The 27,989-nt window shown below is 44.1% G+C and overlaps 1 protein-coding gene and 1 long non-coding RNA gene across 5 annotated transcripts in view; both read right to left on the reverse strand.

The window, feature by feature from the left end:
* LOC114872567 overlaps positions 1-27,989 on the reverse strand; it is a 302,088-nt gene that overhangs the window by 15,882 nt on the left and 258,217 nt on the right. For all 4 annotated transcript variants that reach the window (XR_006830109.1, XR_006830108.1, XR_006830107.1 and 1 more), the window contains exon 8: positions 26,149-26,259. This is a non-coding gene — a long non-coding RNA (uncharacterized LOC114872567). The remainder of the gene's footprint in view (positions 1-26,148; positions 26,260-27,989) is intronic.
* Positions 13,531-24,879, reverse strand: LOC114872560. Its single transcript, XM_029179866.2, has 5 exons — positions 18,320-24,879; positions 17,786-17,916; positions 17,454-17,694; positions 16,411-17,206; positions 13,531-16,195 (listed from the first exon to the last, which is right to left on the reverse strand). The coding sequence occupies exons 1-5, from the start codon at positions 19,116-19,118 to the stop codon at positions 14,833-14,835; spliced, it is 3,330 nt and encodes a 1,109-aa protein (XP_029035699.2). The 5' UTR covers positions 19,119-24,879; the 3' UTR covers positions 13,531-14,832.

Here is a 27,989-nt window from a genome sequence, read left to right on the forward strand (position 1 = left end):
TATATCTGTCCGACACGATGGGCGTATGTAAACGATCGTTTACAAAGATTAATTACGCGTTTCATTGCGTTCGTACAACGAGCTCCGTCGACAATGATCCTTTGATTTATTCATCGACAAATTGAAGCTTTTATTTCCGATCGTAAATCAGAACCGCGACATTGAACGAACCTGTTCCATCCTTGCGATTGGATAAAAATTATTTCAGAGAGAAAAATAATAATATTCAAATACCAACGAACGGGAGAAGGTTGAGACGCAAACAGTTATCCGGGATGAGATCTTTGCAAAAGTTCTGATTGTTCAAGGTTGAATTTTGCACGGACCACCAAGGTGGTCGAGCCCATTGTTGTCACCCACTTGTCACGATCTCTCGCTTCCTATCTTCCTCCTTTCTGTTTCCTTCAAGGTGCATCGCCCTACCATGAAATGGCTAATGCGTCGGGATGCTGTCGCGTATCGTGCACTCCCATCTAAGCCCGACTAACACCTTGGGTGGCGCTTCGTTTAGTGAAGATATCAACGGTAGATCTAGGAACCGAGCGAGAGCGAGTATTTTGTCTGCTGTCACGAGGGCCCCCGCTCACGAGCCTATTATTTATATGCAACCTTGTGGGGTATCGCGATGCACGCGTGAAAGGGCTGCCTGCTGGAAAAATTCAAAATGATGTTCGAGTGACTTGGGGAAAAATTCGCGACCCATCCTCCAAGGCGAAAATTTTTGTTAAAACGATTTGGGGGATGATTTGTTCCATCGGGGGGATAGTTACGTGAAAATTTGCCAATTCTACGAGCTGTAACTTCAACCGACGGACCGGCGTCTGCTTTTTACCCCGGCACTTTTTCCCAGGGGACGTTTCTTTCAGTCGCGCGAACTCGAATGCGCATTCAGCGGGGTATAATTCTCGGTAGTTCTATATATTCGGCAGAAGACCGGTATTTAAGTCTTTGTAATCCGGCGAAGTTCTGCGGGGGAGCGGACGGTGAGTCATGGCAGGTGCTGGCCGAAGAACGAACCAGAAGACGAGCAGTGAACTCTGTTCTTTCGCACAGACTCCATCGTCCTGTCCCGTTCGTCTTGCTTTTATTTCCCCGAGGGTTATTTAAAAGCCCTTGATCCTGCGCGAAATTGTGCAATCGTTGCGTCCCCCTTAACGCGTAATACGGGATCGAAATCGGTATCCAACTACCGATTCGTCATTTTTCATCAAACATTCTGGACATCCGAATATTTCCCAGTTGGGATTTTATTAAATTCCGTGCGCGCTTGAAAGTTGAAGTATTTTTTCATTAAAGCTTCATACGATATTCGATATGTACCTAGAAAGAAAATCCCTTCCAATACCAATTAGTCTGTTCGAAGTAGAATATTCCATTAGCCGAATTCTTCTTCGACTTCGTCGATTCAGCCACCCACGCGTGCTTCCCAGAACTCGAGGCAGACTGTTGCAACCATTTGTACCGATGAAACGACCGAAAACGGTGCTGATCGATCCGTGGTATCGAGTGGAAACGTTGTTGGAAGTCGCGGCACGAGGCGGTAGCAATTATTCTCCGATTTTTTCCCTCATTAGCCGCGTACCCTGTAAAAAGCTTGCGGAGGGAGAGGAAGAACGAACGAAAGGCAACCGAGCGTTCGCCTCGAGGGGATGACGCGTTGAAGAAAAAGACGAAGAGAACAGGCGCATGACCCCGCCTGTGTATGCACCATCTTGCTGGCGTTGCTTCTTCGCGCGCGTTGTTGCGTTGCTCTATTCTTAGCCTATGATGGGACAGGTGGTAGAGCCCAGACAGCTCACCTCGCTCTCCCCTTTCAGCTTATCTCTAGTTACGTTCCACAGGTAACTCTTTAACCGGCTGCTCCTGCTAATTGCACACTTTCGAGAGATACGTATTGCTATCTCTTTACTGGGAAATGAATACCATCAAGATTCTACTTCATTTCTGAGGAAATGTTGCCGGATCTTTATGTTGTCTGTAAAAATTTTTGTACTGAAAAAAATATTAAAATAAGAAAAACCTATTTGCATATAAATAGTAAGATATACTAAATGCCATCTATGTGTTCTGATAAATAAAACTGATTTTACTATCCTGTTCTATAATTTACACGGGTGGCACAGCAGCTAGTAATTTGGATAAAATGAAAATTTACGATTGGAAAGAATTTCTGCGATAAGAGAGCTGTTACCTCTTTCTTTCTCATTGGCGGGATGTTTTCAGTAAGCAACATTCCTTTGCAACTTGTACGCCACGTCTACTTAGCAGCAACCCTGTCGTTTATCTAATAAATTGATCACAGGTAGAATTAAACAAATCAACCCTTCTCTTCTATTTATCCGTCTCATTACAGCAAACATAAGCTGGTGAAGCGAGGTGCTGCACTTCGCAGCGTAGGAAGTTACGAGCAGTCGAGCTGCCCGGTTGCTTATGCAAATCTACCAACAACGATCTTCATTCCTTTATGCTCCTCTACCTAGCGTTTCTCTAGTGTTTAGTAGCGATGGGGATGATCCAGTACTGTTCAAATTATTTTTCTAAATAATATTAAATTAGAAATAGAAATTTATCCCCATTTTAGTATAAAATAATATATCAGAAACTGAAACTTACCCCTATCTTACCTATAAACTACCCCTATAAACGAAGTACCGTCGTTTCTATTCACGCCCTATTAAACCTTAACACTTCACGAAGTGAACCTGGTCTGCACTATAAAATAAATGAAGAATAAAGATCCTCTATTAACAGGCGTTTAAGAATCACTTTGTGCCAGCTTCTTTTTTTTATCCTCAACGTTATTTACGCGCTCGAAAGGAAGGACCGATTTGCAGCGGAATATTTATACCCTGCAGACCATTTATTTATAACGTTCAGCCTTATCACGGCTCACTCGGGGAAGATTAATGGCACGCAAGCAACTTTGTTTACAAGACACCTCGTTACGTAAATAGGACAACACCCTCTTCGCATCTCGCGCGCGCTGCCGAGCATTTGTCACTCGCAAAAGTGGACTCGTTAAAGAGAAAGTAACGTCGAAGCATTCGAGAAAACGAGCAAACGACCCTGGTTAACCTCTCGGCCATTGGCTGACTGCCAATTCGAAGCGATCGTTCGATCGCCGACAGGCTCCAGGGGGGAGAAAAAAAAGGTTCCATCCCCGTCGAAGCTTTTTAAATTCAACGGGGGTTCGTCTCGTCTCACGGGGCGTGCAGGGTGGTCGGTCGAATCGACGAGCCTCCCATACAAACGTGAAACGTTTCAGGAACTTTGGCACGCGTTACCAATTCCCGTTGCGACTTCCAGGTTGTGTCGTCCTTCGGCGACCATTGTGAAAGACGCGTGAAAGAAGACATCACGCGGCTAGACGAGTTCCCGAAGAAGCGGCTCTTCCGGCTCCAACCGTGGACAATTAGATTCACGCAGTTGGTCCAACACTGGACGCGACCATTGTCCTGCAAACCCCGACAGTTTTTGCCTTCTCGTTGTTCGTGTTCGAACCATTGTCCACGCTGTTGGACAGCGGCTGCTGGACAACGCGGCAAATTGTACGGAACTAGCCGATCCTTGAGTTCAATGGAGCTAAATTGCGATAAAAAGAGTGCGCGAGGATTCTTCCAGGTGGAAGGCAGACGTCAAGAAAGATGCCTTTGATTCTGCTGGGGGTTGTCTGTGACGATTGAAAGATGAAGTCATCATCTTTCGCAAGTTTCAACGTTATAAAATTTCATTTTAAAATAGCGTAAGGTAATTAGCATAAAACAGCATAAGTAGAAAAACATTCGCTTTTATCGTAGCAGACCGTGGTATATTAAATTTATTACTTTCCTGGTGGAAAGCAAGGACGATAGAGTTGTTTTAGGACGTTGAAACGCAAAGGTAGTTCGCGAAGGAAGGAAAGTGGCTGGCGATGGTCCCTGCAAGGATGATGGAAGTTTGTTTTTATTGGACTACCCACGGAATCTTCATCTGTGCACGATTCCTTTGACGGAGGGTCGTTCTGGTGCTCGTTAGAAAAATAATACCGTCCCCTTTCGACGACGACAAAGTCAAGCACGGCTTTACCGTCCAGGCACGTCCAGTTGTCGACGGTCTTTGAGAAAATAATCGTACTTTCCAGTATTTACGAGTATATAACCCTCGAACAGGATATGTCGCGTCCACCCTTCATGGAAATCCTCCGTAAGGCTTCGAAGTTTATTTTTCGACGAGGAGTCAAGAGGAGCTTCTGCTTGTTCCTGTCTCCTCTGCCAGCAGACTCCTTTCGACAAAAGAAACTTCGAGCTACCGAATATCCTTTGAGCGACAGGATCTGAAAATATTGATAGCTTTTTTTCTTGCTCCATTTAACTCTCTACTCTGATCATCTTTAGTAGCGAAAGGGTTAAGCTACTTTCACCTGTCAATTACAGCCGGATAGAAGAACTAATAGAAAAGCGAAGAACGATTAGAATGGCTAGAGAGTGGAAGAAACGGTAACAGTGAAATAGAACAGAATGAATGATGCTGCAGAATCGTCGGGCTTATAACGATCGACCTGTGCATTCGGGCCAAGATTGTTTCCAACAAATTATCTTTGTTATTAATGATTCCGGTTCACCCGACACCTGTCTCGCGGAATCGTTTTCTGCAATCCGAAGGCAATCACCGCCCAGGTGCTCTTTATTATTTCCCCGGTTGGAAATAATCGGATATAACGTTTGAAAGGCGAGCCTCGAAGAAGTCATTGTTATCAGAAATCTAAGGAAAGAAAGTTTCATTGTAGAGAACGAATAGCCAGAACCTCGGCGATCTTTTGAAGCTGGAAATGGTAGATTAGAAACCGGGCCGAAATTGAAACTACAATACATAGTAATTAAATGACGATTAAATTGAAAGAATGTCTATCCATTGAACACAATTTCAAAGAAACAGCACAATCCACCCTCGTGTGCTATCGTCATCAACGTTATCCTTTGGATCTACGAACAGGTCTGCTGTCCGACACCCTTAAAAGTACAGGGGTAAATACACGTGTACACCACGTGAAGGCTTCTTTTCTTCCCCTGCAACGATTCACAAGGACACAGCAGGCCATCCTGGGGAAGGATTTCAATCGAACAGGGATATTTCCAGGGGTGGCTGATGGCCATTTTTCGTCTCTTTAAGATTGACGATAAAAAGATGGGGGATGATTGAGAAATTCGTGAGAAAATATTCAAATATTTTCAAGCCTACAAAAATTCATCCAAATTATCCGGAGCTTCCTTTATAAATGAAGCTGATAATTTTCGAATAATTTGACTCACCGTCGCTTTATTACCAGCGTCGGATAATTTATCAAAGGGTGGGCGTGAACACGTAGCGAGGCGATTAATCGGCTCCCAAACAGTGACATTTGAATCGCGCCAGACTGGCCAGCTTCTCGAGAAAGAGCGAAAAGGCATTAATTCGCGATAACGGGTCCCTGGACGAGGTCGCAGCCTTTATTATCCGTCGGATTTAAACGGAAACGTAGGCCCCGGGGTGAGAGGTTAAGGAGCAGGGGATAGCAAAATGACGTCCGTGTGGGAGGACGTTCTGTTCGTCGTCAGGACTTCGGGACAACGGTGCTCAGCGTGACTCCGTATTATTTGGTGTTGCGGTCGCGCACGGTGCCCCATGACGCGGCTCCAAGTCGTTAGCCACCATTCAAAATCACCTTAAGTCGCCATCAAGTAGCGACTATTTTGTCCTCCACGTCTCGAAAGATTCTCGACCACCCCACTGTCACCCCCATCGTTCCACTCGTTGACCATGGTCGAAGGAATTATAATTTGAACGATGAACGACGACACGAGACGTTCGCCCGAGGAACATCGGCAACTTGACGTGGCTGGCCAGAAAAATATATGACAGGCGAAAGGAGATGCACTTTTAGCTGATGATAATTGGGACAGGGGATGCAGATCTGAAAATGTCAATTAAAAAAGAGATATTTCTTAATTAGAGATCTGAATTTCTATATTTTCAATTTGAAATTTCAATGTCAATAAAAAAAGAGTCATCTCGTCTCTTAATTTAAACCAGATCCATCAAGGTCACCATCGATCACGCTCCCGTTCGCCAATTTGCAACGGCATAAGGCACCTCTATTTTCGCCAGGTCGCTAGAGCACCGTCCACGGTTGATTAACACTTTCGATAGGAGGACGCTTTGTCGGTCGCTTTGTGCCGTCCACGACACAAGTGCAATCGTCGCCGTGCGAAGAGAGGGTTTTACGATCGAAACCACGGGAGATACGTTCCCCGAAATTTAAGGCTTTATCTCGCGGCGGCGGATGGACTACCTTGGAATTCTTTTTCGAAATACGCCTTCTCGGCTCCTCGTAAAAAATCTCTCGCCCTGGGCCCCTGTGTCACGTCGTAAAAATTAAAACTCGCATCTCGACGCATTTACACCGACGCCGGGTATTATGATCTATTATTACAGCCCCGAAAAATTTCATGGAAAGAAGAAACTCACCGATACGTTTCCTGTCTCCGCCGTCGCGTCTCAGGTGAACACCGTGGACGGTTTATAGTCCTGGTGAAGGTAACGAAAGTGTTACCGGGATTATTGAATCGGTATATTGCTCGTAACTAATAATTCATTGGTTGATTTTCAGGAAAGCTGAATAGATGATGACTATAAATGAAAATCCTTGAGCAATGATAGTTTAGATCAATTTATGGAGTTTCGTGGAAGATGAATTTAGTTTGCCTTTTATTGACTTTGAGTTTTGGTGATCTTTTTTTATTAATCATTAATCATATTTTGTTTTCTCCCATCCTCGAGAATATTTCGACACCTTCACCAAGATTTTACATAACACATTAACACGAGTCTCTACCGAAAGATAAAAGATTCTCCCAAACCGAGAAGCGCGGATCGCGCAATCAAACCTTCCTGGAAGCGAAAGATCCCCGTCAACCCTTTCGGTTCCTATCAAAAATCTCCCACTAGCGAACACAAAGGCTTACGCTTACCACCAGAAATTCACTTCCTGTCCAACCCTCGAATTTCGTACAAAACCATCCAATGTCCGTTGGTCGGAATCTCAGGCGGTCGAAGAGTCTCACAAGCGATCCATTCATCGGATGGCTGTCCATAGGTACAAGACTCGTCATTATCCGTTGATGAAGAGCATCGAGAACGGTGACGGGTCGCATTCGCTAAAACAACGATGCCTTTCAGTCTGACCCGCCAGCAGCCGAGCGGACAGTCATCGGGCGTTATGATAAAGACAGAGGATCGCGTTGTGGAACAGGCTTAGCTTAGGTTAGGGTTCATCGAAGAGCACGAGTGGGCTCGAGAGGGTCCAACAAGGACAGTCATTATGTCCTTCGATCGGGACAGAGCCAGTACCCGGGCCAGTTCGACCAGAGATTAGACTGTTTCTTTATTCTTTCTTTTCGTCCTGTTCGCTCTCTTTTGCATCGGCGAAATTCGCCAACACCTGCCCACGTCCAATTCCATGGAGAAACGAGAGAATTGAGCCACTCCCGAGATCGAAATGGTCCCCGGCTGACTGACCAAAGGGGGATACTTATCGTCGAAGAGGCTGGATCAAATCCAAAATATCGAAGCTATCGTGACCAATCCTCCTGGATGGGATTCGGTTTTGCAGGTGAAACGGATACAGGATTCCACTGGTTCGCCCGGCGACCATCGTCGTCTTTCTCGGTTAATTGGGAATAAATTGGATCCAATCTAATTCGAATTAAGGAACGCTGAGTTTTTTCGTTCCCGGGGTGTGGCTTTTCTTCGAAAACGAGCGAGACTCACGGGTGTTGGATTTACTCACGCGACTGCGACTGGAAAGTCGAATAATGGAGTTATTCTTTTAAATTGATATACCTTCTTTTTTCCCCCCCTTTTCGTTCGGGTTTCTATTCCGCTCGAGAGAAAGACTGCTATAGTTCAGAGATTGGCTATGTTTTTTATCCTCAGCCGAAGATTGAAATTGGATCTTTCGTTCATAATAGAAGGTGCAATTGAAAATTTAGAAAAAAGAAAATTCAATTTTCTACCGAGTAATTAAATATTTTTATGTTCTTTCTACGTTACTTTGTAAGGAACGGGTTAATCTGTCCTATAGAAAGGAGAAGCTTTTCATTTCCATTGGTCGTTCGATGTCCCAGCCACCTGTGCATCTTGAAATCCGGTTAACAAAAAGGGTACCACGCGAGCTAGGAAGCAACGAAAAAGAAGAAAAGGGGTGGCTAAGGGGGAGGGCGGGTCACAATGACCGGTACTTTACTACGCGAGCTAGGACCACCGTGCAAGCCTCGTTTTTTCGATGCAGTAACCGAGCCTCGAATTGAAAACGGCCTCCACGTGATGGGATTTAATTCATCTACAAATCCCATGATTCATGAGGCCGCCCATGAGAAGTCCAGCGAGCCGAGTAAAAATCGTTCGACCTGCCCGGTGGAAGGTTCAAATCGAAAAAAGAAGACTCCTTTTGTCGACGAATCGAGGAGCAGACGTCGTGACGGATCGATTGAATTCACGAATCGTGGGAATTTTCAATTGCAATCGGAGAAACTCGGTCGCAACTAATCGTGGATCGTTTTTCTTTTCGAACACGTTGATTTTTGGTTCAATTAATTTTTTCTGTAATTAATTGATAAATTGAAATAAAGGATTCTGCAATTGAATGACATAAATTAAAAATGGTAAATACAAATAATCGTTTCTGTTCAACTCCAAGTGTGGAATTGACTTTCACGTATACCGTCCATAAATTAAACGCGGAACAAAAGGCTAACGGGAGAAATCGGTCAATTATTAAAACCGTATCCAAGATTAAACCGTCGATAATTCAGTCGGTCGCAGTACACCAAAGCTGGTAAGCAGCGCGAAATCGAAGGTAAAACCTTCGCCTTGGATTCACTTAAACCACGTACGGCGCGTAATCGTTCCGCTGTCCAGACACCATAAACGGATGCCGGGAAGCCGCGAAATCTGCCATTTATAGGACGACGCCGATCCGGCAAGGTGCGAACCCCATATATGGCGACGCCACGATAAATCTGCGTCGAGGGGCTAAAAACGTCCGGCAATTTCTTTCGCCCCCGCTCCTCGAACCTGCTCTAGATTCACCTACCCAAGGGTTTTACGATCCTTCGACGTGAAAGGATGCTGAGGAAGAAAGTTTCACGCACGTGTCCGCTAATTACCTTCCATTTCATTATTTTCATTAAGGGACCGAGGTAATTTAAAGGCCAACGTTTTTTACGTGCTTTTTATGCCTTTCTGAATGTATCTGTTTTTATGGGATTTGCTCATGGTATTCAACGTGTCACAGAATTTTACGTGGTACATAAAATTGAAATCAAACCTTTGTTCCGAGCAAAGTTACAGCGAATCAATGAATATTTAAAACAAGGATGTTTTTCTTTCGAAAATTAATTATCAGATCTCTGGAACATGTGCCAAGATCGTCGAGAGCACGTGTTCCCGAAATTACCCACGATTTGTCGAAGGGAATCGACAATTTCGCTAAAGAACAAGCTGAGCACGCGTTCCCATGCAACAAGGTTGACTTGATTCAACGCGATCCCATTAAAATCGGGATTTTATGTCGTACTTAATGAGCCTCGAGGCGAACTTTAACAGCGGGCATAATATCCTCGTGTTTATCGATTCCGTATGCATATGAGAAGGTAGCCAGCCCCTCGCTTTACATTCTCGCCTCATTATCAAACTGAAAGTGACGGCATTTCTATCCGGTGCGGCTAATTACCCAGCCTCGTCAGCCGCGTTCGTTTTTTCGGGGACCCGTACCTCAGCACGCGCGATTACGCTTGATTAAGCGGCACCTACTTAAAAGAGGAGTCTGTTGACCGAGCAAAAAATGCTCGCAGCAGGCGGTCATTACGCGCGAAATTCACGAGCTGGCTTCCTGTTTGCTTCCAGCTTCGCTGAAATCCGCCTGGACTCGACAGGACGAACCTGTTAATGAGGAACACTACCCGTCGATCGTGAAAAATGAAAATAGAGGGTGAAACTTCTGTGAAAAATCTTGACAAGGTGTGAAAATCTTGCAGATTATCTCACGGAATCGTCGCCTATAAATATTTAAACTTCTCCAGATTTTCGACGAACATTGACTCAGTGGGTCATCGCGGGAATCCTTTCCTTTTAACGAAGGATCAGCGACGATAGGAGGTCGCCAGATGTTTGCGTACACCTTCTACGTGCACCATCAGCTCACTGTGTATCATAATCTAAAGCTTTGCTTGGCACAGCAGCTGGCTAATTTGCTGGCAGCAGACGCGTGCAAACGATGCTCGGTCGAACGAGCAACACGGATGACCGAGGACGATAAAAGTAGAAAGGCAGAAGGCGTTAAAGGGGAAGAGAGACTTTTAATGGGTCCCGCGTAACTCGGATCACAAGAAGACCGTCCTCTTTATGGGATAAATCGTTTTATTGTGCCCTTTCGAGAGCGTTGAACGCGGCCGGGATAGGTGCGAAAAGAGACGGTGTATCCTTTCGTTAAACCGCTTTCCGGGTGAACGATACGCGAGAAAAGAGAGCTGGGCGGCGGTCTCTGAAGAGATTGAGAAACGAGATTTTCACGAATCCTTAGGTGAGAATTTCGAAATTCTATGAAACGTGAGAAACTTGGAGGGCTTGAAAATTTGGAAATTAATGCTATTACTATTCCTACCCATGATGGAATTTTGGGATTGTGGAACTTTTGAATTTCTTAATTTTAAAACGTGAGGAACTTGGAGCTTGAAAATTTAGAAATTTGCTCCCAAATATTCGAGGCAGCATGAATGCAATTACTATTTCTGCCCATGATGGAATTTTGGAACTATGGAACTTTCGAATTTTTTAATTTTAGAATGTAGGTCACTCCAACATTCCCAGCAACAAATTCAGAAGCTGGAAGTCACCATTACAAACCCGAACCCATTGAACGAGACATCGTTGAACGTTTCTCCATTCTGAGAGTCACGTTTCTAAGCGGTCAGAGTCGATCGTCGTTTCCCAGGAAGCAGGAAGTTCCAGGAAAGTTGTCCGCGGAACAATTCTACCCACCTCGTTCGATTGTCCACTCTTGCACGATTCAAAGCCAGCTCTCTAAACCCTTTGCCTGACCGTTTCCGATCTATTGGCGGTGGGTCACAGCCTCCGGCGCTGGGGGCACGGTTTTCCATTCATGAACTTGTTGCAAAGTACAATGGTCCAGCTAACTTGGCACGCCTATCCCGTCGGTGGTTATCTAGGCAAATCCTTCAGTGAAACGCTAGTAGGTTTCATTGAACGAAGCCACCGAGCAATTTCGTGGCGGCATTCACCTCTCTAAGGCGACACTTGGCTCGATGAATTGGCAGGAAGCCCGTGGTCGCTTAACTCCCTCTTTCAATGAGATTATCACCGGCTAACTCTTCCACGTGGACAACCACGCTCGCATTGTCGGTGGAATCGGCGTCGAACGAGTACTCGACGCGATTCGTCAGACGTTGTCTCGCTTGCACAGCTCTTTTTCGTAAAATCGATCTGGAAGAAACGTCTCGAGTGGAGTGTAACTGGCAGGTGATACCCTCGCAGAGAAATCGCTTAAAATTTTAAGCGAACCGAATGGAGCTTAAAAGTTTCTCTCGGTATCTTCCTCGCATATCGATCTTAAAGCGTTAACCATTAGACCACCGAGTATCTAACAACTTCTAATTACCTTTAGATCTCAAGTAAATGTACCAAGCACGTGTAAAGATAAAACGACACCGTGATTTGTAAATTTTCATATCTACCCGATTACCTACGTCGGAGGCAAATTGATCAAACATCGCTATGCTTCTTGTCTCATCCGAGATTCGTTTGCTCTTCGTTTAGCATCAATTTCGTAGCTACCCTGTTCCGTTTACATAGGAGGCTGGATACAAAGCTCTAATGGACGACAAAGTCGAAGCAGCAGGGACCATTTATCGTCGTCACTCTGTCGGTTAGCGTGTTTAGCACCGGATCAACCGACCGCATAATCATCGTCGTATGAACTGGCTCAAGAAACGTAGCCGAGCTAAGTGAATTAGTGGTGCGTGCCTCCTTCTTCTTTCATTTCTTTTTTTTCTCATGCCTTCTGTTCGAGCGCAGGCGTACGAATGAGATTACGGTTTAAGCACATTGCCCTACGCTTCTATCGATTTTAGCTCGGTTTTGATACTCTTTGCGCCCATGGAGCATCGTCGGGGTAGATGAATGCGACCTATGGCCTTTGGATCGATCGATGGTTCAAGGTTTTTACATGCACCCTCGTTTTCTGGAAACTGAACACTTTCATCTTTACGAAACGTTCGCCAGGATGAAAATAGAACGATGCTTGGTTATCGGTGGTATTAGGGATGTATCAAATTAATTTGAAACGTGTTCTTAAAGATTCTTCGGTTGACACGTTATGAGACAGTCCTGGTCCAATTATCGGCAAACCTCTTCTACATTTTATTGGAACAGTGTGTAATTTTGAAAGTCCGAAACGGGGCCTTATTGCCTTCGATATCGTTGGTCCGTATCTGGACGGGGACCTGGTGCCCGTCTTTATCGGTAACGAATGTGGCGTGTCGGTTAGGGATTAATCGATTTAACACGATTCCTCGAAGCGACGACGGATGTGTTAACGAGCGGAGGCGCGACAGATAACATCAGGGTACACGGTTCCGTGGCCGCTCACGAATTATAATTGGTCCGTAATTAATGACACCGTTCGATTATTGACAGCCCGGACACCTGGAGGACGGTGGCGAGTTACGCGCCTCATCCCTTGATCCGACTTTCGAAGCGACTCGCTTATTTTCGGGGCTTAATTACCTGCGATGTTACGGCATAATCGGCAATCGTTCGCAACGTATCGATCCTGAGATATCGAACAGTAACGGCAGCCGTGAGAGGTACGTTTACGAGGTGAACAAGCACCTCCGCCAAACATTCGCTACCTGCTTTCGTTCGCGGTTCACCGATCGAGATTATGGTCGCGAAATTATCCCCGAGGAACGTGGCGAAACGAAATTGCCGGCGAATGGAACACTAAAATATCCTCCGTTTATGGCTTCCGTTTATGCGTTCGATCCTGAGGACTTAATTGGAGGATCTTCTTCAGGACGAATTCGCCTTCTTCTTTATTTCTTATTTATTTTGGATGATTTTTTTTTTTATTTATTTCGAACAAAATGGCTTGACGTTTGCAAGGAGCTGTTTGCTAAGATTGGAGATCTTGATGGTTTTATGGTGTAGGTTAGAAACGGGTAGATTTTAAAACGATTCCAGGAATTCTACGGTTGTTTGGAGAGGTAGCTGGTTTATGGAGTGGACAGAGTTATTTCTGAGATAGATGGCTCGATCAATTTTTGTTTTTATACGGAGGCTTTTTCTGGATCATTTTTTTTTTGTCGATTTTCAGCAGAAACAAATTGACGTCTTGAGATAAAACAGACGGCTTGATCAATTTTTAAATTTACCGAATCTATTACTAGGAAATAAAAACGCGATTGATTCGGGAAATTGACATACACCTTGTTAATATTGTTCGTATCATAATACTTATTATTCACTAATGATACTTGTCCATGATTTGTTGTTCATAAAAATGCACCAGTGTTTAAGAGTGGTTCATGTGTACGTGTGTGTGTGTATGGTGTGCTCGATAATGTGTCTGATGTTTGATAGATCGATCGACCGATAGATCGATACATATGGTTCAAACGTATTCTTTGAACCTTAAATGTTTGCAAGTAAAAGTTAATTACGAATAGACAAGGACGGGAATATTGATACGACCGTATATTTTTTTTTTTTTTCTTCATCTTGGTATCAAACCGAAGAGAAACACGTTAAATTAACGTATGTACAACGTCGCAACGTTACAATGCTTTCGATAACAGTTAAAAAACCTATTCTTTTTTTAATCGATACAATGATTTAACAAACACAGCCTCGCGAGTTCATTGAAAAACTTAATTATCAACGGAAGATCGTTTTGCTTGAACGAGTTCCAAAACTGTGTTTGGACACGATACTCCCACTTGTGATACTTAAAATACGTTAACGTATCCTCTACTAATAGGATTTTTCGAAGAGCTTAAAATACTTTGCGATGTGAGCTAACTACATTTTTAAAAAGAAGAAAGGCGTTCTCATCGATGCGATTGATCTCTAGGTTTACCTTCTAGATACCTAAAGTACCTTCACCTCTTTTGCAGTCGATACGTTCGTTCCTTTGATTTTTCACTCGTATATATTATCTATGAACTATCATTGTGATATTTGATTAAGAATCAGGAAGAAAGAAAGAAACACTTTCACTTAAATTTTTTAGAAGAAACTTAAAAATTTTCCACAAACCAAATCACAGATGTTAAAATTTGAAGCAGATCAGTCTTAAAATTTGATGACCTCTCGATCACCACGAAAATTAATCTCGACTGCCCAGGATTTGTCACAACTCACCATTCTCCCAGCTAAAACAACACGACGAGGGTTGAACGAAAGAGAATATCATAGAAGAAGAACTGGTGGGCCGATCTATCAAGCTCACATCGCGTCGATAAATTGTCGAATAATGAATCCCGTGTTTAAATCGGGTACACCGAGAGACTCGCAATGGAAAAATGGATTTATTGATGAAAAAAGCGCGATACACGTCTTACAATGCGCATCGACCAGGGACAACGATTACAATCTATCCGTATATGTGCTGTATACTCGCCTAAAAATCGACTTTGATATCGTTTAAATGACCTCGTCGAATTCCGATCGGTACCACAACACAAAGAAAAACGAGGAATTGGAAGAAAGAAAGAAAAAAAATGAACTAAAGATCTCGATTCACTTGATCTCGTAATCGACCAGGTTCCCTTTGCGCCGCCTGTAAACGATCGGCTCGTTCGTACGATTTCCTAAAACGATCGATCGTTTCACGTTCGTTCGATACCCGTCCTCGTACGCGTTCAGATACAAGTTCTTCAGAAATATTTGATTATCCAGCTCGTACAATGGTAGAAATCTTTTCGAACGGCTCTGCTGTTGAGCCTCGAGTTCCCTGAACGTGAACAGCCTGGTCTTCTCGTCATCGTAGGCGTACGATCTCTCTGAGACCCGGTGCCACGATGATCCATCGTTGTTCTTGTTACCGATCAACGACAGCAGCCTCCTCTTCTGTCGCGGAGGGCCAGCGTCTTCGGACGCGTTTCGTATTCGTTTGCTGCGGTGCTTTGGCACACCTTCTTTGGCGGGTATCTCGTTGTCCAGGACGGTGGACTCGTTACTGGCGATCGTCGAGGATCGATTATCGTGGGATTCGATCTCTTTAGGGGTCGGTAACGTGGTGGTCGTGTTGCCGTCGCTCGTCGACGCGCTCGAGATAGTCGTGCTTACGACGAAGGCCGTCGTGGACGAGGGGGACGGGGTCGAAGACGTCTCGGTCGGCGTCGTCTCCTCGCTCGCGTTCAGTTTAGCCTCTATGATATGTTTGAAGAACGCGTACATCTCGCCCACGGTGAACGTGGTGCCGTTTTTCACGGTGAACTTATCGATCTTCATGTTTTTGATCAACTCTTCGGTCGCGTTTCGAGCTTCCAGCATCGTCAGTTTCTCGGTAACGTAACTGTTGACGAACTCGTAGAATCCTTTGTAATAGTTCTTCCTGTGTTTCTTCTTCTCCTTTAATTTCTTCCCTTTGTCACCGTGAGACTGGCCCTTCTTCTTCGATTCCTTGCGATTCTGCTTCTCGTTCCATCGCATCGATTTGTTGTAGAAACGCATGATTCTCTCGAATTCTCGCTTCAACTTGATGAATTCTCTCTGATTCCTGATCTCGAACTCCGAACGTCCTCTGCCTCCTGTTCCGTTCCTACGGGATTCCGACAGGTCCACGTGGAAGAAGTTCTTAGACATCGCGTTCAGAAGATCGTGCATGCTACCGTTCGTGGAATTGTTCGATTGTCTTGCGTCGATTCGTTGAAGCTTCCGATAGACTAGTTTCAGGAAGTCGATCATCTTCTCCTCGCGCAGCCGAGACCTGTTCCCGTGTCCTGCGTGCTTCTTCCAGGATAAACTTTCCGTGCTGTTGTCCTGACGAGTCGCGTTCGAGTTTTTCACGTCCGATTTGTGTTTAGAGTGATCTTTTCCCTTGTTCATCTCCAGGTGAAGCAGTTTCTTGCCGATCTTACGGAAGAACTCGATGAATTTCCTGGAAAATTAGGTCATTTCTCTTCTATTGATACGAAGAGCGAGCATACATTTCAGAGAACAAAACTGAGTTGGAAAGTCGCACCGATGGACATTAATATAGCCATTGTTTTCCACAAAAGAAATTTCAATTTTCAATCAAAACGAACGCTATTCGAATTATTAATAATTTGATAATCTTTTCCAAAATGATTTCTAAAAATACTCGTCACTTACCTATAGCTCATGGTAAGATCTTCTTCACTGACGGATCTCCTGCGTCTGCTCCATCTCAGCCTGGGATGTTGTCCAGGTATACACTTGGGCAGTTCCCTCGGACTCCAGTTTCCTCCGATGCAAGTGGCTCCGGTGGGTCCTTCGTTCAGCACGTATCCTTTATCGCAATCGTACATGATCTGTTTATTGTTCACAACTTTCTTAACGTACGGCCTGTAATCGTAGACGCCCATGTTCCCCATGAGGAACACCTTTCCGTTCTCGATGAAGCCCGGAAACGGGCAGAACACTTGCCCGCAGTGCGGTATGTCGCCGATCCAATTTCCATATTGGCACTCGACCGACAACGAGGCGTTTAACGGCCCGCCGCCGATCAGCTCGAAGCCGTCCTTGCATTTGAATACCGCCTTCATGCCGTGGTCGGTTTTAGGCGCGATCACCATACCATTTTTCGGCGGCTTCGGCATCAGCTTGCACCTGGCCGGCGAACAACTCGGCACTATCGACCACGTGCCGTTGTTACACATCACCGGTGTGCTGTTAGCCGCGAATTCATAATTCTGCACGCACGAGACCAGCAATCTCTCCCCGTGCTCCACCACGGTCACGTTGTTGATGTGATCGTTGCTCGCCACGGTTATGTGACCGTTCTCTATCTGCGGCACCACGCACGGAGCGAGACACTGCGGCAACGGATAACGCCACGTCCCGTCGATCTGACAGACGGATGACGTATTCCCTTCGAGCTTCATGTGGTCGTTGCAGCGGAAAATTATGCTCGCGCCTAGTCCGGTGCCTAGTGAAGAAACAGCTATTTAAAAGTGTAGAATAATGTGGTTTTATTAGACTTGGGATTTATTGCTGGGGCCATTTTTTGAAATAATAGCATTGGTAATTTTGATATTTAAAAATTTTAAAATCATTGTAAATAATTGATATTGCAGAATTAAATACTCGTAATTCCCTGCTAGTACTATCGTTTATTTATACCGCTCCGAATTTATTTATAACGCGTTATTTTTTCCACTTCTCCTCCAACTCACCCGCCTCGATATTCTCAATCCAACCGTTGTACAGAACACCAGGTGAACCGCAATCAATCTCCTGACAGGTAGGTGTCTTTCCAGTCCATTTTCTATCAGCCCCGCACCGTCTCGTCGCCGCGCCAACCACCGTGTACCCGTAATTGCACTCGTACGACACGATCGAATTGTATGCATACGATGTGTACACAGCCTTCCCGTCGACCGGGTTCTCCGGTTTCGGGCATTGCACCGTCGTAACCTGAACAGAAAACGTTTCCTGGTCGGCGTGTCCGCGGAAACCGAGGAAGAAAAGGGGTGAACAAACGGAGGAATGTTTACGTGCCGCTTACTTGGACGCATTGTGGCGTTTCTTTCGGGGTCCATGTGCCGTCAGCCAAACACAACTTCTCAGCTTTGCCGACCAATTCGTAGCCGTCCGCGCAATGATACGACACGCGACAATCAAACGTGTAACACTCGCCTTGAAAATCAAAAACAAATGAAAATAATTCTACGTGCTTCTGTATTAATTTAATTATCGCGCAAGAAAAATCTCATTTCGGTACCATCAGCAAGTTACATGAAACTAACTCCTCGTACAAAGTGTTAATTAAATTTGAACGCGGTGACCAGCGACCATCATGGTAGACGACGCGTAGACACGTTTAATTCCCTACATATCCTTGTATGAATTGATTAAATATTCTTTGCAAATATTACAAATTTAATTAACAAAGTTATTGTTAGGACAGATTTTAATAAAGATAGGTGAGATTGAAGATACATTTATATTATATTGTCTATTAATATTCATCATCTTCCTATTTCAACTATAACTACTTATTAAACATTAAGAAACCTAATCCTCCAGAAGAAATACATACCAGCGTGCCAACCATTGGAGATGTCCGCCGGTGGACCACAGGTTTGTGGTTCGCATGTGATATCAGGACCGAACCAGCTAGCTATACCTTCCATCAACAGGCATTTCGCTTCCTTAACACCGGTGGTTACGTATCCATGATCGCAAAAGTATTGTACGACGCTGTCGAGATCAAAGGTCGTCTGTTCGACGAGAGCGTTGTGCCTGGCGTTCTTCACTTTCGGTGGTTGAGAACAAAAGGAGCTTGGATCCTTTTTACAGGATGGCGTAGTGCCGGTCCAGTGGCCGTCGGCTCGGCACGTTATTTCGGTCAGGCCGACGGTAAAGTAATCAGGATCGCAGGTGTAATGGGCACGATCGCCGAAAAATCTGCCGGTCACTGTCATCACGCCGTGTTGGATCTCGGGGAGAGCCGGACATTCCCTCTCCGGTTTGATGCAAGACATCCCGCAGGCACCGTCGCATCTGCACTTTTTCTTCTTGCTCTTGCAGTCCTCGTCGGTGGAGCACTTTCTCAGACACTTCTGACCGAGGAGACCCGCTTGCTTCTCGTCCCTGGGACACATCGCCGACGGCGAATTCCTCGGGTTCTTGTAGATACGACCATCGTCGTCCACCTCTGTCTTGGACGGATAAGACTGATCGCTGTCCTCGTCGTCGTCCTCCTCGTCCTCGTCGTCGTCCCAATCGTCGTCGTCGTCGTCATCCTCGTCTACGGCCGCCTGTTGATGTAGCTTCGACTCGGTAGCCAGGTAGAAGGTGCACAGGAAGAGCAACAGAAGAACCGCACTAGGTCTCATCCTCGTTATCGCGTATCCCAGTTCGAAGAACGGACCTCCAGTTAAAACGCGAGCACGCCGTTTACATGACCGACGATTATTTCAAATGCGATCACACGAAACGTTTCACCAGACTACGGTGGCCCATCGACGTCCACCGTTCCGGAAGCTCTCGGCTTAAAGTACCAACGTCACTCTCATCCCGGGTTACCGGCGAGGACGACGTCGTTTCTCTCGCGACCGTGACTATTAATCGAGTCTGCCTCTTCGGCGTCCAGGAGGATTAGGACGGTCTCTCTGTCTCCGTCTGGCTGCTCGCCTCTCCGTTCCCCTAACTCCGTGCAATTTTTTTCTTTATTGTGCGGACTGCGGCCCCGTGCTGCCGGGAATTCGCGGATACTCGCGCATCTCTGCACGCGCACTCAGCCTGTTCAATACATCTCCTCACTCGTGCAGCTTCCAGCAGATGGCGAGGGACAGGGGAAATGCTCGGAGTTGCGCAGAAATTCTGTTACCCCCATCCCTTACCGACACCCACCACCATCACCACCACCGTCGCCGCCGCCGCGCGTTTCACCCGCTCGAGTACACGCTCGCGGGGGTGGCTTCGATACGGTTTATACCGGCAACAATCGGAAACATGATTCATTCACGGTGCGTCTGAAACGTATCGAATACGATTCTCTGACGGACAAATCTTCTTTCCTCTTGATGTATGTACGTTCGATACTCTGCCACGTTCCGGCGTATATGAAAAATCTTGTATTGTAGCAAGATAGAATTTTCAATTTAAAGTGAATTAAATTTTTATAGAAAAGTATTATTTTTGTTTATTTTATACTGCAAATGAAATTATTGATTGGCCCGTCGTTTATTTTATCTGCGAACGTTTGTATAAAATTCATATCAGGTGTTAAATTAAAAAACAAAAGGATTATTAATATCTGAAAGCAACCGCAGTTAAATGGTACTCGTTGCAGCCACTTTATGCTTAAATCTTTCATCCCTTGTTTCACAAAGGATCTCTTTGATAACACGTTCCGCTCTCTAACTTCGATCCGGATCATTCTGATAGAAAGTTTCAGCCGAGAAGCGATCTACTATTCAGAGAGAAGCGTTCCTCGATCCTTTTAAACAAGCTTGCTCGATTACACACATTTTCGTACGGCTGACGAGAAAACAGTCTTTGGTAGGATGATCAGTATAGGGAAGCGTAACCACGCTGCTAACGCGTCGAGTCACGAAAGCAAGCACCTGCAGCCACTTTCTAGCCCGTTAACACGTTATTCGCCCACCAGACAAATTGAGCAAGCATCTTCGCTCTTGTTGGTCCACTTATCAACTACCTGTCTAACGATAATAATGCTGTGGCAACCTTGTTCGAGTAACTATGAAGCCTGGATGAAAATTATATCATTTAAAAAAAATGTAACTTTCATGAAAATTGCTGTTCCTCGACGTTGCCCGATAATTTTCTCGCTTTCTCTTTTGGTAAATTAAAAATCCTAGTAATTGTTTTCTGAATCCACACTGTCGCGTGACATGGAAGGATTCCGAAGCGGCCACCGTCGGTGATTTTCCATTTACCAGACGCGATTTGCATGATAAAGCGGCGATTCGCTTGGTCGAAAAATGCCAAAGACGTCGAGACGTGGGCAGTAGCCGGAGGATCGGCTTTCAACGAACAAAACTCGATCTACGGAGCTTGTTAACCGTCGCGTAGGCTATCCGAAGTAATCCTCGATGCCTAAGTCAGAACCGCGTCGTTAGAGTAAGCCTGTGTCGGGGCATTGTCTTGGTAACGATCGTAATCAATCGGCACGGTTCGATGCTCGAGCACGCTGTTGGTGATCCTCGCCCCAATCTCGGCTATCAGCTTCATCGTTCTCGCCGTGTGCCTCCCGGATGTCTTCATTTGTCTTATTCAAATGAAATGCCTTGGGGACGACCTTCCATCCAGTCGGGCAACCTGGTAACTCGCTTAGAGCTGGAAAATCCAAGGATGGAATCCCTTTGTGCTGATTTCTTGCATCTTGACAATTGACTTGCAGCGCTCTGGAGTATTGCATTCCAGGAATAGTATTATTTACGACGGTGTTGGGACAATTGATCAGCTCCAGATGAAAGGAGACAATATTGGAAGTGAAGAGTATTAAATATTTGTCCATCAGGAATGTGTTCATTAGTAATGTCACCTTTCACTTAGAAGATTCTTCGAAGCAATTTTCAAGGCAGATCGCGTTCGCTATTTCACGGGATAGAAACGATGCAACTTTTCCTCTTGGTGACAACGTGAACAACCTCGCTGGGTTATTCATGGCCAGGAGTGTATCTTCGTTTGGACGGGAACGTCAGGTGAGATTGACAGAGTGGCAGTAACTCGGTAGCTGAAAATGGGAGTGGCTGAAAGACGAGAGGACAGCTCGCTCAACGACATCCCCGTGACGCCTCTTCGCAGATCTTCCAGCTAAGAAGTAAGGACATAAGGAACCAGCGATCCTCAACCTGTCTCCTTAATCCAACATTGATTTTTCTAGATAGTTTATCTTCTTTAAACAAAAACTTCTTATGTATACTGCATAATAATGCTATAAAAGCAACAAATGTACAGAACTGCCATAAAGGCTATGAAACTACGTTTAAGAAATTTCTTGATTAGTAGCTTCTTGCGAAAGGAGGTTTCACTCTTCTTAGATGATCGAAGCGTGAATAGGCGAATCAGTGTCGCCATTAAATAAACGAGACACGTTTAAGACTGAGATTCTCTGTGAAAGTAGTTTTGTTCTACCCGTTTCATCAAACGAAAAAGGTTCTTTTTGTCTCGCAGTGGGCGGTACGCGCGTCTCGGCCTGAAAAACGACGAGCTCACGATGTCAGCCTGCAACTACGTGCCTATGTTATGTCACGTTATCTTTCATAATTTATCTCCTCCGGATAGAAACAAAATAGCACTGATAATAAACGTAGCCTGATCATCGAGCTTTTCTGTCTTTCCATCATTCCAGTTGATGTCTCGTATTGATCACAGGATTGGAACAAGTCGTTTCGACGTTTGTAAGTCTTCGCAAGAGGAATCGCATAAGTTGCTTTATATCGTGCTTTATAATTGCCTGTGACAGTGAAGGATTTTATATCTTGTAATGCCGATGTCAAATGTAGTTTGCTTCAATGCTATTTTGCCATATAGAAGATATCTCAAATCAAGTGTACGGATGCATTTATCGATGCACATGCACTTATTTCAAAAACGAATTTTTGTATTTTTTTTTACGTAGATCGATTCTTTTAGACATTCTGTATAAAAAAGTATTAGGGTAAAATGTCGAAAATAGAATAGTTTAGGAGATATCTCAAGACAAGTGTAGCGATGCACTTACCCGATGCACATGCACTTTTTTTATAAATCGATTTTTGTACTTTTCTTTGCGTAGGTCGATTCTTTTGGACATTCTATATAAGAAAGTATTAGAGTAAAATGTTGAAAATAGAATATTTTAGGAGATATCTCAAATCAGGTGCAGCGATGCACTTACCCGATGCACATGCACTTTTCTTATATATCGATTTTTGCAATTTTCTTTACGTATATCGATTCTTTTAGACATTCTGTACATATTTGATTTTCATTTTACTTTAAGCCATACAATTTCCTCGGCTTTCATCGGTAATTGCAGTCCACCGTGTATTTCTTTGCTAATACATTTTCAAAGGAGATCAACAGTTCCGGCAGCGTTCGATCGTCGTCGAAGCTCGCAAGCTCGAGTCCAAGCGCGATTCCACTCGAGTTCCTTTCCGTTTAAAGCGATCGTCGAGTGTGCTCGAGCGGGCGGCAGCGTGTCGTCACCTACTCGGAAGATCTTTCCACTCTAGCGACGATCACGAGTGCAATTCTCCTTTGTCCGTTCGCTCGTTGGCTGACTGACGGATGCACCCGCGTCGTGGCCGCTTTTCACGCTTTATGTCCACGTACGTGCTCCGAGCCGATGGTCAGCCTCTTTCGCGACTGCATCCAATTCAGAGGCAATTGAATTCACAATTCCGGCCATTACAGGCGTCAAGAAAGGATTACGGGAGCAGACCGGTGCGTGCGTGCTGCATCTGCATCCGCGCGATTACACGCGCATACGAGCGCGTGAATCTCAAGCGGGTAACGGTACGAGGCTGAGAAATAGTCGAGGGAGATGCTGGCTAGAGATCCGCGAGCTTTAATAGCTGTGCCTCTGGCAAGAAGGACGCTGCCGGGCAATAATGTCATCGTTATCGAGTTAATTATGGCATCCAAGCGAGCTGAACAGAATCTCTAGTACGAACCCATTCGCACTTCGTTCAGTTTATTTTAAAATTGAGTCTTGTAATATTCATTTTTCTTATGGCAATAAACATATTTAATTTCATTTTATGAAGTATTTATGAGAAAAGTAATGCAAGTAACTGTTGAAGTTTCTCACCTACACCAGTGCTGTTAATTTACTTAGGAAGCTATAAAACATTTCTCTAAAAACTTTGTGTCTTTTAATAGCTCCCAGGGCACCATAGAGAGGAAACTTTCGAGGAAAGTTCTACCTCCTTACATTGAAGTTTCCTTAGTGGAAGGTGACGTGTGTGCGTTAATTTGTGCACTCTGTGAATATATCAGCTTTCATGAATCTTAAGAACAAAAATTAAACGAAATTTTCTGAACCATATGGATGGAAAAGAATAAAATTTTACATTGTTTCGAACACGACACACGGTTCGTAGAAGCCGATCCAGCGAACGCGTGGCACAAAGCTGAGATACCGAACAACGTTCGTTAGGTGAAAGTTCTGCTTTTTGACGCGTTGATTGTAGGTTTTCTTTGGCGGCGGCGCATTTTGAGCTGCTTTCTGTCAGAAGCCACGTGAATCCACCTGACTCTACTTCGCGGAGAACTGGAGCACCGTGAAGCGCAGGATCATAGTAATTATGCGGCACCATGTAAAACGGATTCCCGTGGGCCCACCCGAGAACACAGGGAACGGCGCATGCAATTATTAAGCCGTTAAGCGTTTACCATGGCTTTTACCATACTCCAGAACATACGTATTCGCTTTTTCGGTGATTTTCTAAAAGACCTCCCCCGTTTCAGGCGATTCTTTCTTCATTGAACGATGGTTAAATTATTAAAATTAATTTTGTACAAAATTACAAAACATTGTATTTTCTTTGGAACTTAATAAATAATCATTTTCTGACTGAAACACATATCCCATACGCAAAATGGCTTTTGAAACTCGCGATTACCAGGCTGACGGCACGATCAATTTGATTAAAGAATCATCATCAAGCGTCTGGATTATACAGCGGCATAATTTCGGGGCAGTAAAACAACCGTTCGATGATTATGGAAATTCGAGGCACGTGACGACAGTCGGTACATACCGGGTGGCAACCCGGTGAAATTTTGTCGCGAGCTGAATATATCGGGCTGCGCCTTAATTGGACGTCAAATATTAAGAAACGGACGAGAGTTATGGCCCTTAATCATGGGAATGGGCGTTCGATCGATTTATAGGTGATTGTCTGCCATCGGGTGCGTGTCATTTTTCATCTTACCTACCGAACACAATGCTTCTAACGCTGACAGCAGCTAACGTTAATATATCATCCTGTAACATTCTATGAACTCAAATCATTCGCTACTAACTGAGATCTGATACTCCACGATTACGTGTGAAACTATTTTTCTTGAAAGTGTAGAAGTTGGTTTGATGAAACATTTGTTTTTGCTTAGAGGAAAATTTAATTAAGAAAATTTTGATATTTACCTCTGTAAATCATTCATCTCATTTAATTTTTATTTCCTTTTTAAATTCTAAATCTTTTATTTATTTATTAAATTCTGTAGTAATTAAGATAATCTTATCTAAAATTTATAGTTTCATTTTGTTTAATCAGGTATAGCGTTCTACGATTTCATTTAAAAAGGAACTGAAACACAAATTCCCCGCTTCATTATTCCGCCATTAATATTTATCAGCCGAGAGGACGAGGAAACTGGGCTAACGCGCTTTTTCACGACAATTACGCGAACCCCGCGGTCTTTCTATCGCGCATCTTAATTAACATCCGGAACCAGAGAAGTCCGCCTCGTGTAATTACGATGCGGAAGAGGCGCTCGACGCCCGGGAACAGTTCCTTCGTCTGCTTCCGGTCTCGCCAGTTCCGCATCATTGTCCCTCTAATTAGCCATTCAGGAATTATTTCTTTACAGCGAGACGCGCGCGCGGATGTGACGTCTTCGATCGTGGCACGTGGACGACAAACGACTCGCGAAACATGAATCATCCGATTGAAGTAATTAAAGATGCGATTCATGAAATATTAGAAATACATTTTCTTGATTTTTAATCGTCGTTGATTAAGAAATTCCTTTTCCTCCCTCGTATTTTCTAACACGCGAGAACGCGGCAGGTGGTGGACACTGACGGAAAAAAAAGGTAAAAGAGAGGAAGATATTACGAGGGAGACGAGCGTGTAATTAAAACGTAATTACAAGATGCGAGGTGTTATTTAAAATGTTATTTATCGGGCTAATGGGAGGGCGGGCCTCGACGCTATCGTGAAATTTCGAAGGCGGATTACGCCTGGGACACGTTTCACGGCTGGAAATGAATTGTAATTGGACGGGTATTTGCTGTTCCCCTTATTTTTCCAATTGAAACAGCGATTGTAAAACAATTACAAACGTCCTTTTTACGTTTCTCTTTTATCGCGCAAAGAAAAATATTCAAAGAATTTCTATTCCCTTTGAAGGAAAGTTTGAAGTACAGCAACTAAAAGCTTCTAAAATGAAATTGGAAAGTTTCAAAGCACCAATCTCCTAAACAACAGCCGGAGAAAGCTACGGTTGTTAAATATTTCAAGTAATACATTATTCTCGCACGCCTCCGAACATGTCGTGAACGGTGGTTGATTATCATACACCCGAGGCTCGCGTGTTGCATGCCTAACGACCGCTGCATTCAACGCGAGGGCTGCGTTTTAAGAGGTCGTCTTAGAAACGCGGCGTGTATCCATCATAATCTCTTACCCTGCAGGTGAAAGTAGACCAGGGGGATGTCTAAAACGATCCAGTTAATCCTGAGTAATATTCTCGTAGGCTGTTGCTATTATTTTCCATCTTAATGCACTTTCTCCTTGCCTGCAACAGAGAAACAGAATCATTATTAATAAAAATTGAGACATTTTAATTTTAAATTCAAGAAAATGAATTTTTGTACATTAAATATTATACTTATATATACCCTTCTATCAAAATCATCGATCTACAGTGATTCAGCCGATGATACTGAAAGCGATGTCATTACGGCCACGTTATGGCTCATCAATATTCCCCCTAAACGATTTTCCCTGCTATCAAAGGTGCGTTCATCGCACGAAATAAAAGTTTACGACGCAAACGATCCTTCCTATCTGGCGACGGTGCTCCAGAGGCGCTATTAAATCGCGTCACAGGAGTACCGAGAGAAGAAAAGGTGCCTTAATTAACCATTTAGCGGCAGTCGTAAAGGTGGCGAGGACCAAGCTCTCAATTTAAAGGGAACCTATCCGAAACCTATCCTCTTGTCAGCAGACTCGTGTTAGCAGCACGAGTCACTGATAACCCGTTCATAATGTGACCGCAGCAGTGATCGATAAACCGGTGATTATTACTTGTTAATGGAAACCGGTATCGTTAAAGTGATGCATAAACTTTCTCATTAACGCGAAGATGGGTCGAGAGAATTTCGCTTTATTACCGGAATATGAAATCGGATCAGGGTTCGATCGGATCGTAAAATGAATATTATTAATAGTTTATTTCGAATTATGAGTAGTGATTTTTTTTCCTTGCTAATTAATGCAACGTAAATTGTCTGGTGACGAATTCGAGGCAATAAACCCGCGGTTCCTGAAACATTTTCTCGAATGACGGTGCTAAGAAGATTTCTTCGAAGAAATGAAGTCATCGTAACTGCAAATTGTAGGCTGAAAGCAATTTGACCGTCGTCGATTAAATTTCAGAAGAGGGCATTAACGGTGAACCAAGTGGTTGTCCGAATTCGATAAGATCGATCTCCGAAGCAAAGGTGCGAAGTGCTCGTGAGCGGGCAAAAGAGGAAACGTTCATCGAATATTTATAAATTTCACGTGGACCAAAGGCTCCGAGCCGTACGACCATATAGATAAGAGTTAAAAATCTCTCGGCGAAAATATTTCGCTACGGTTATGGTTATAAGGATACATTACGACTACTCGATTAAGCTTTTAACCAAATATCGGCATAAATCGACGATATTATTGGTGTAATAATAAGAATTTGAAGTAACCAAATTTTGATTTCAAGTATCCATATAATTCAGAAACTCTCAAGAAACTTCAGAATCCACGAAAAAATCTTAATTCAACTCGTGTCACCCAATTCCATCTCCCACGACTCCAAAACGATAAAACTTTACCGCATAAACTTGTTCCATGGAACTTGAAAAACAAAGAAATTTATTTCTACGTGAAATTTACAACTCCCCAAACTCCGACTATAACAATGCATTACTTTACGACTGGTAGAAGGGATTCAAAACAATTTCACTTGCTCCTATCGTTCCTCGCATCGATTCACGTTCCTCAAGAATCAAAAGGGTTGGATTGCATTCTTTTTCTCCCCTCGCATTGAAATACGCAATTTACGATGCAGATAAGTCTTTTCATTTGTACTACTTAACGTCTGGCAACAGGAAATACGACGGCGTTAATGTTGGTTCAGTGTAATTCGAAAACGACGGATGCCTCGATGGAATTAACAAGTGCGAAAAGCAAATACGGATTTATTGCGGTTTCACCGTTATGCCATTAAAACCACTTTGAATACAAGCTGACCATTGTACCGAGATG

This window comes from Osmia bicornis, chromosome 14, assembly GCF_907164935.1.
Source record: "Osmia bicornis bicornis chromosome 14, iOsmBic2.1, whole genome shotgun sequence".
NCBI classification, from domain to species: domain Eukaryota; kingdom Metazoa; phylum Arthropoda; class Insecta; order Hymenoptera; family Megachilidae; genus Osmia; species Osmia bicornis.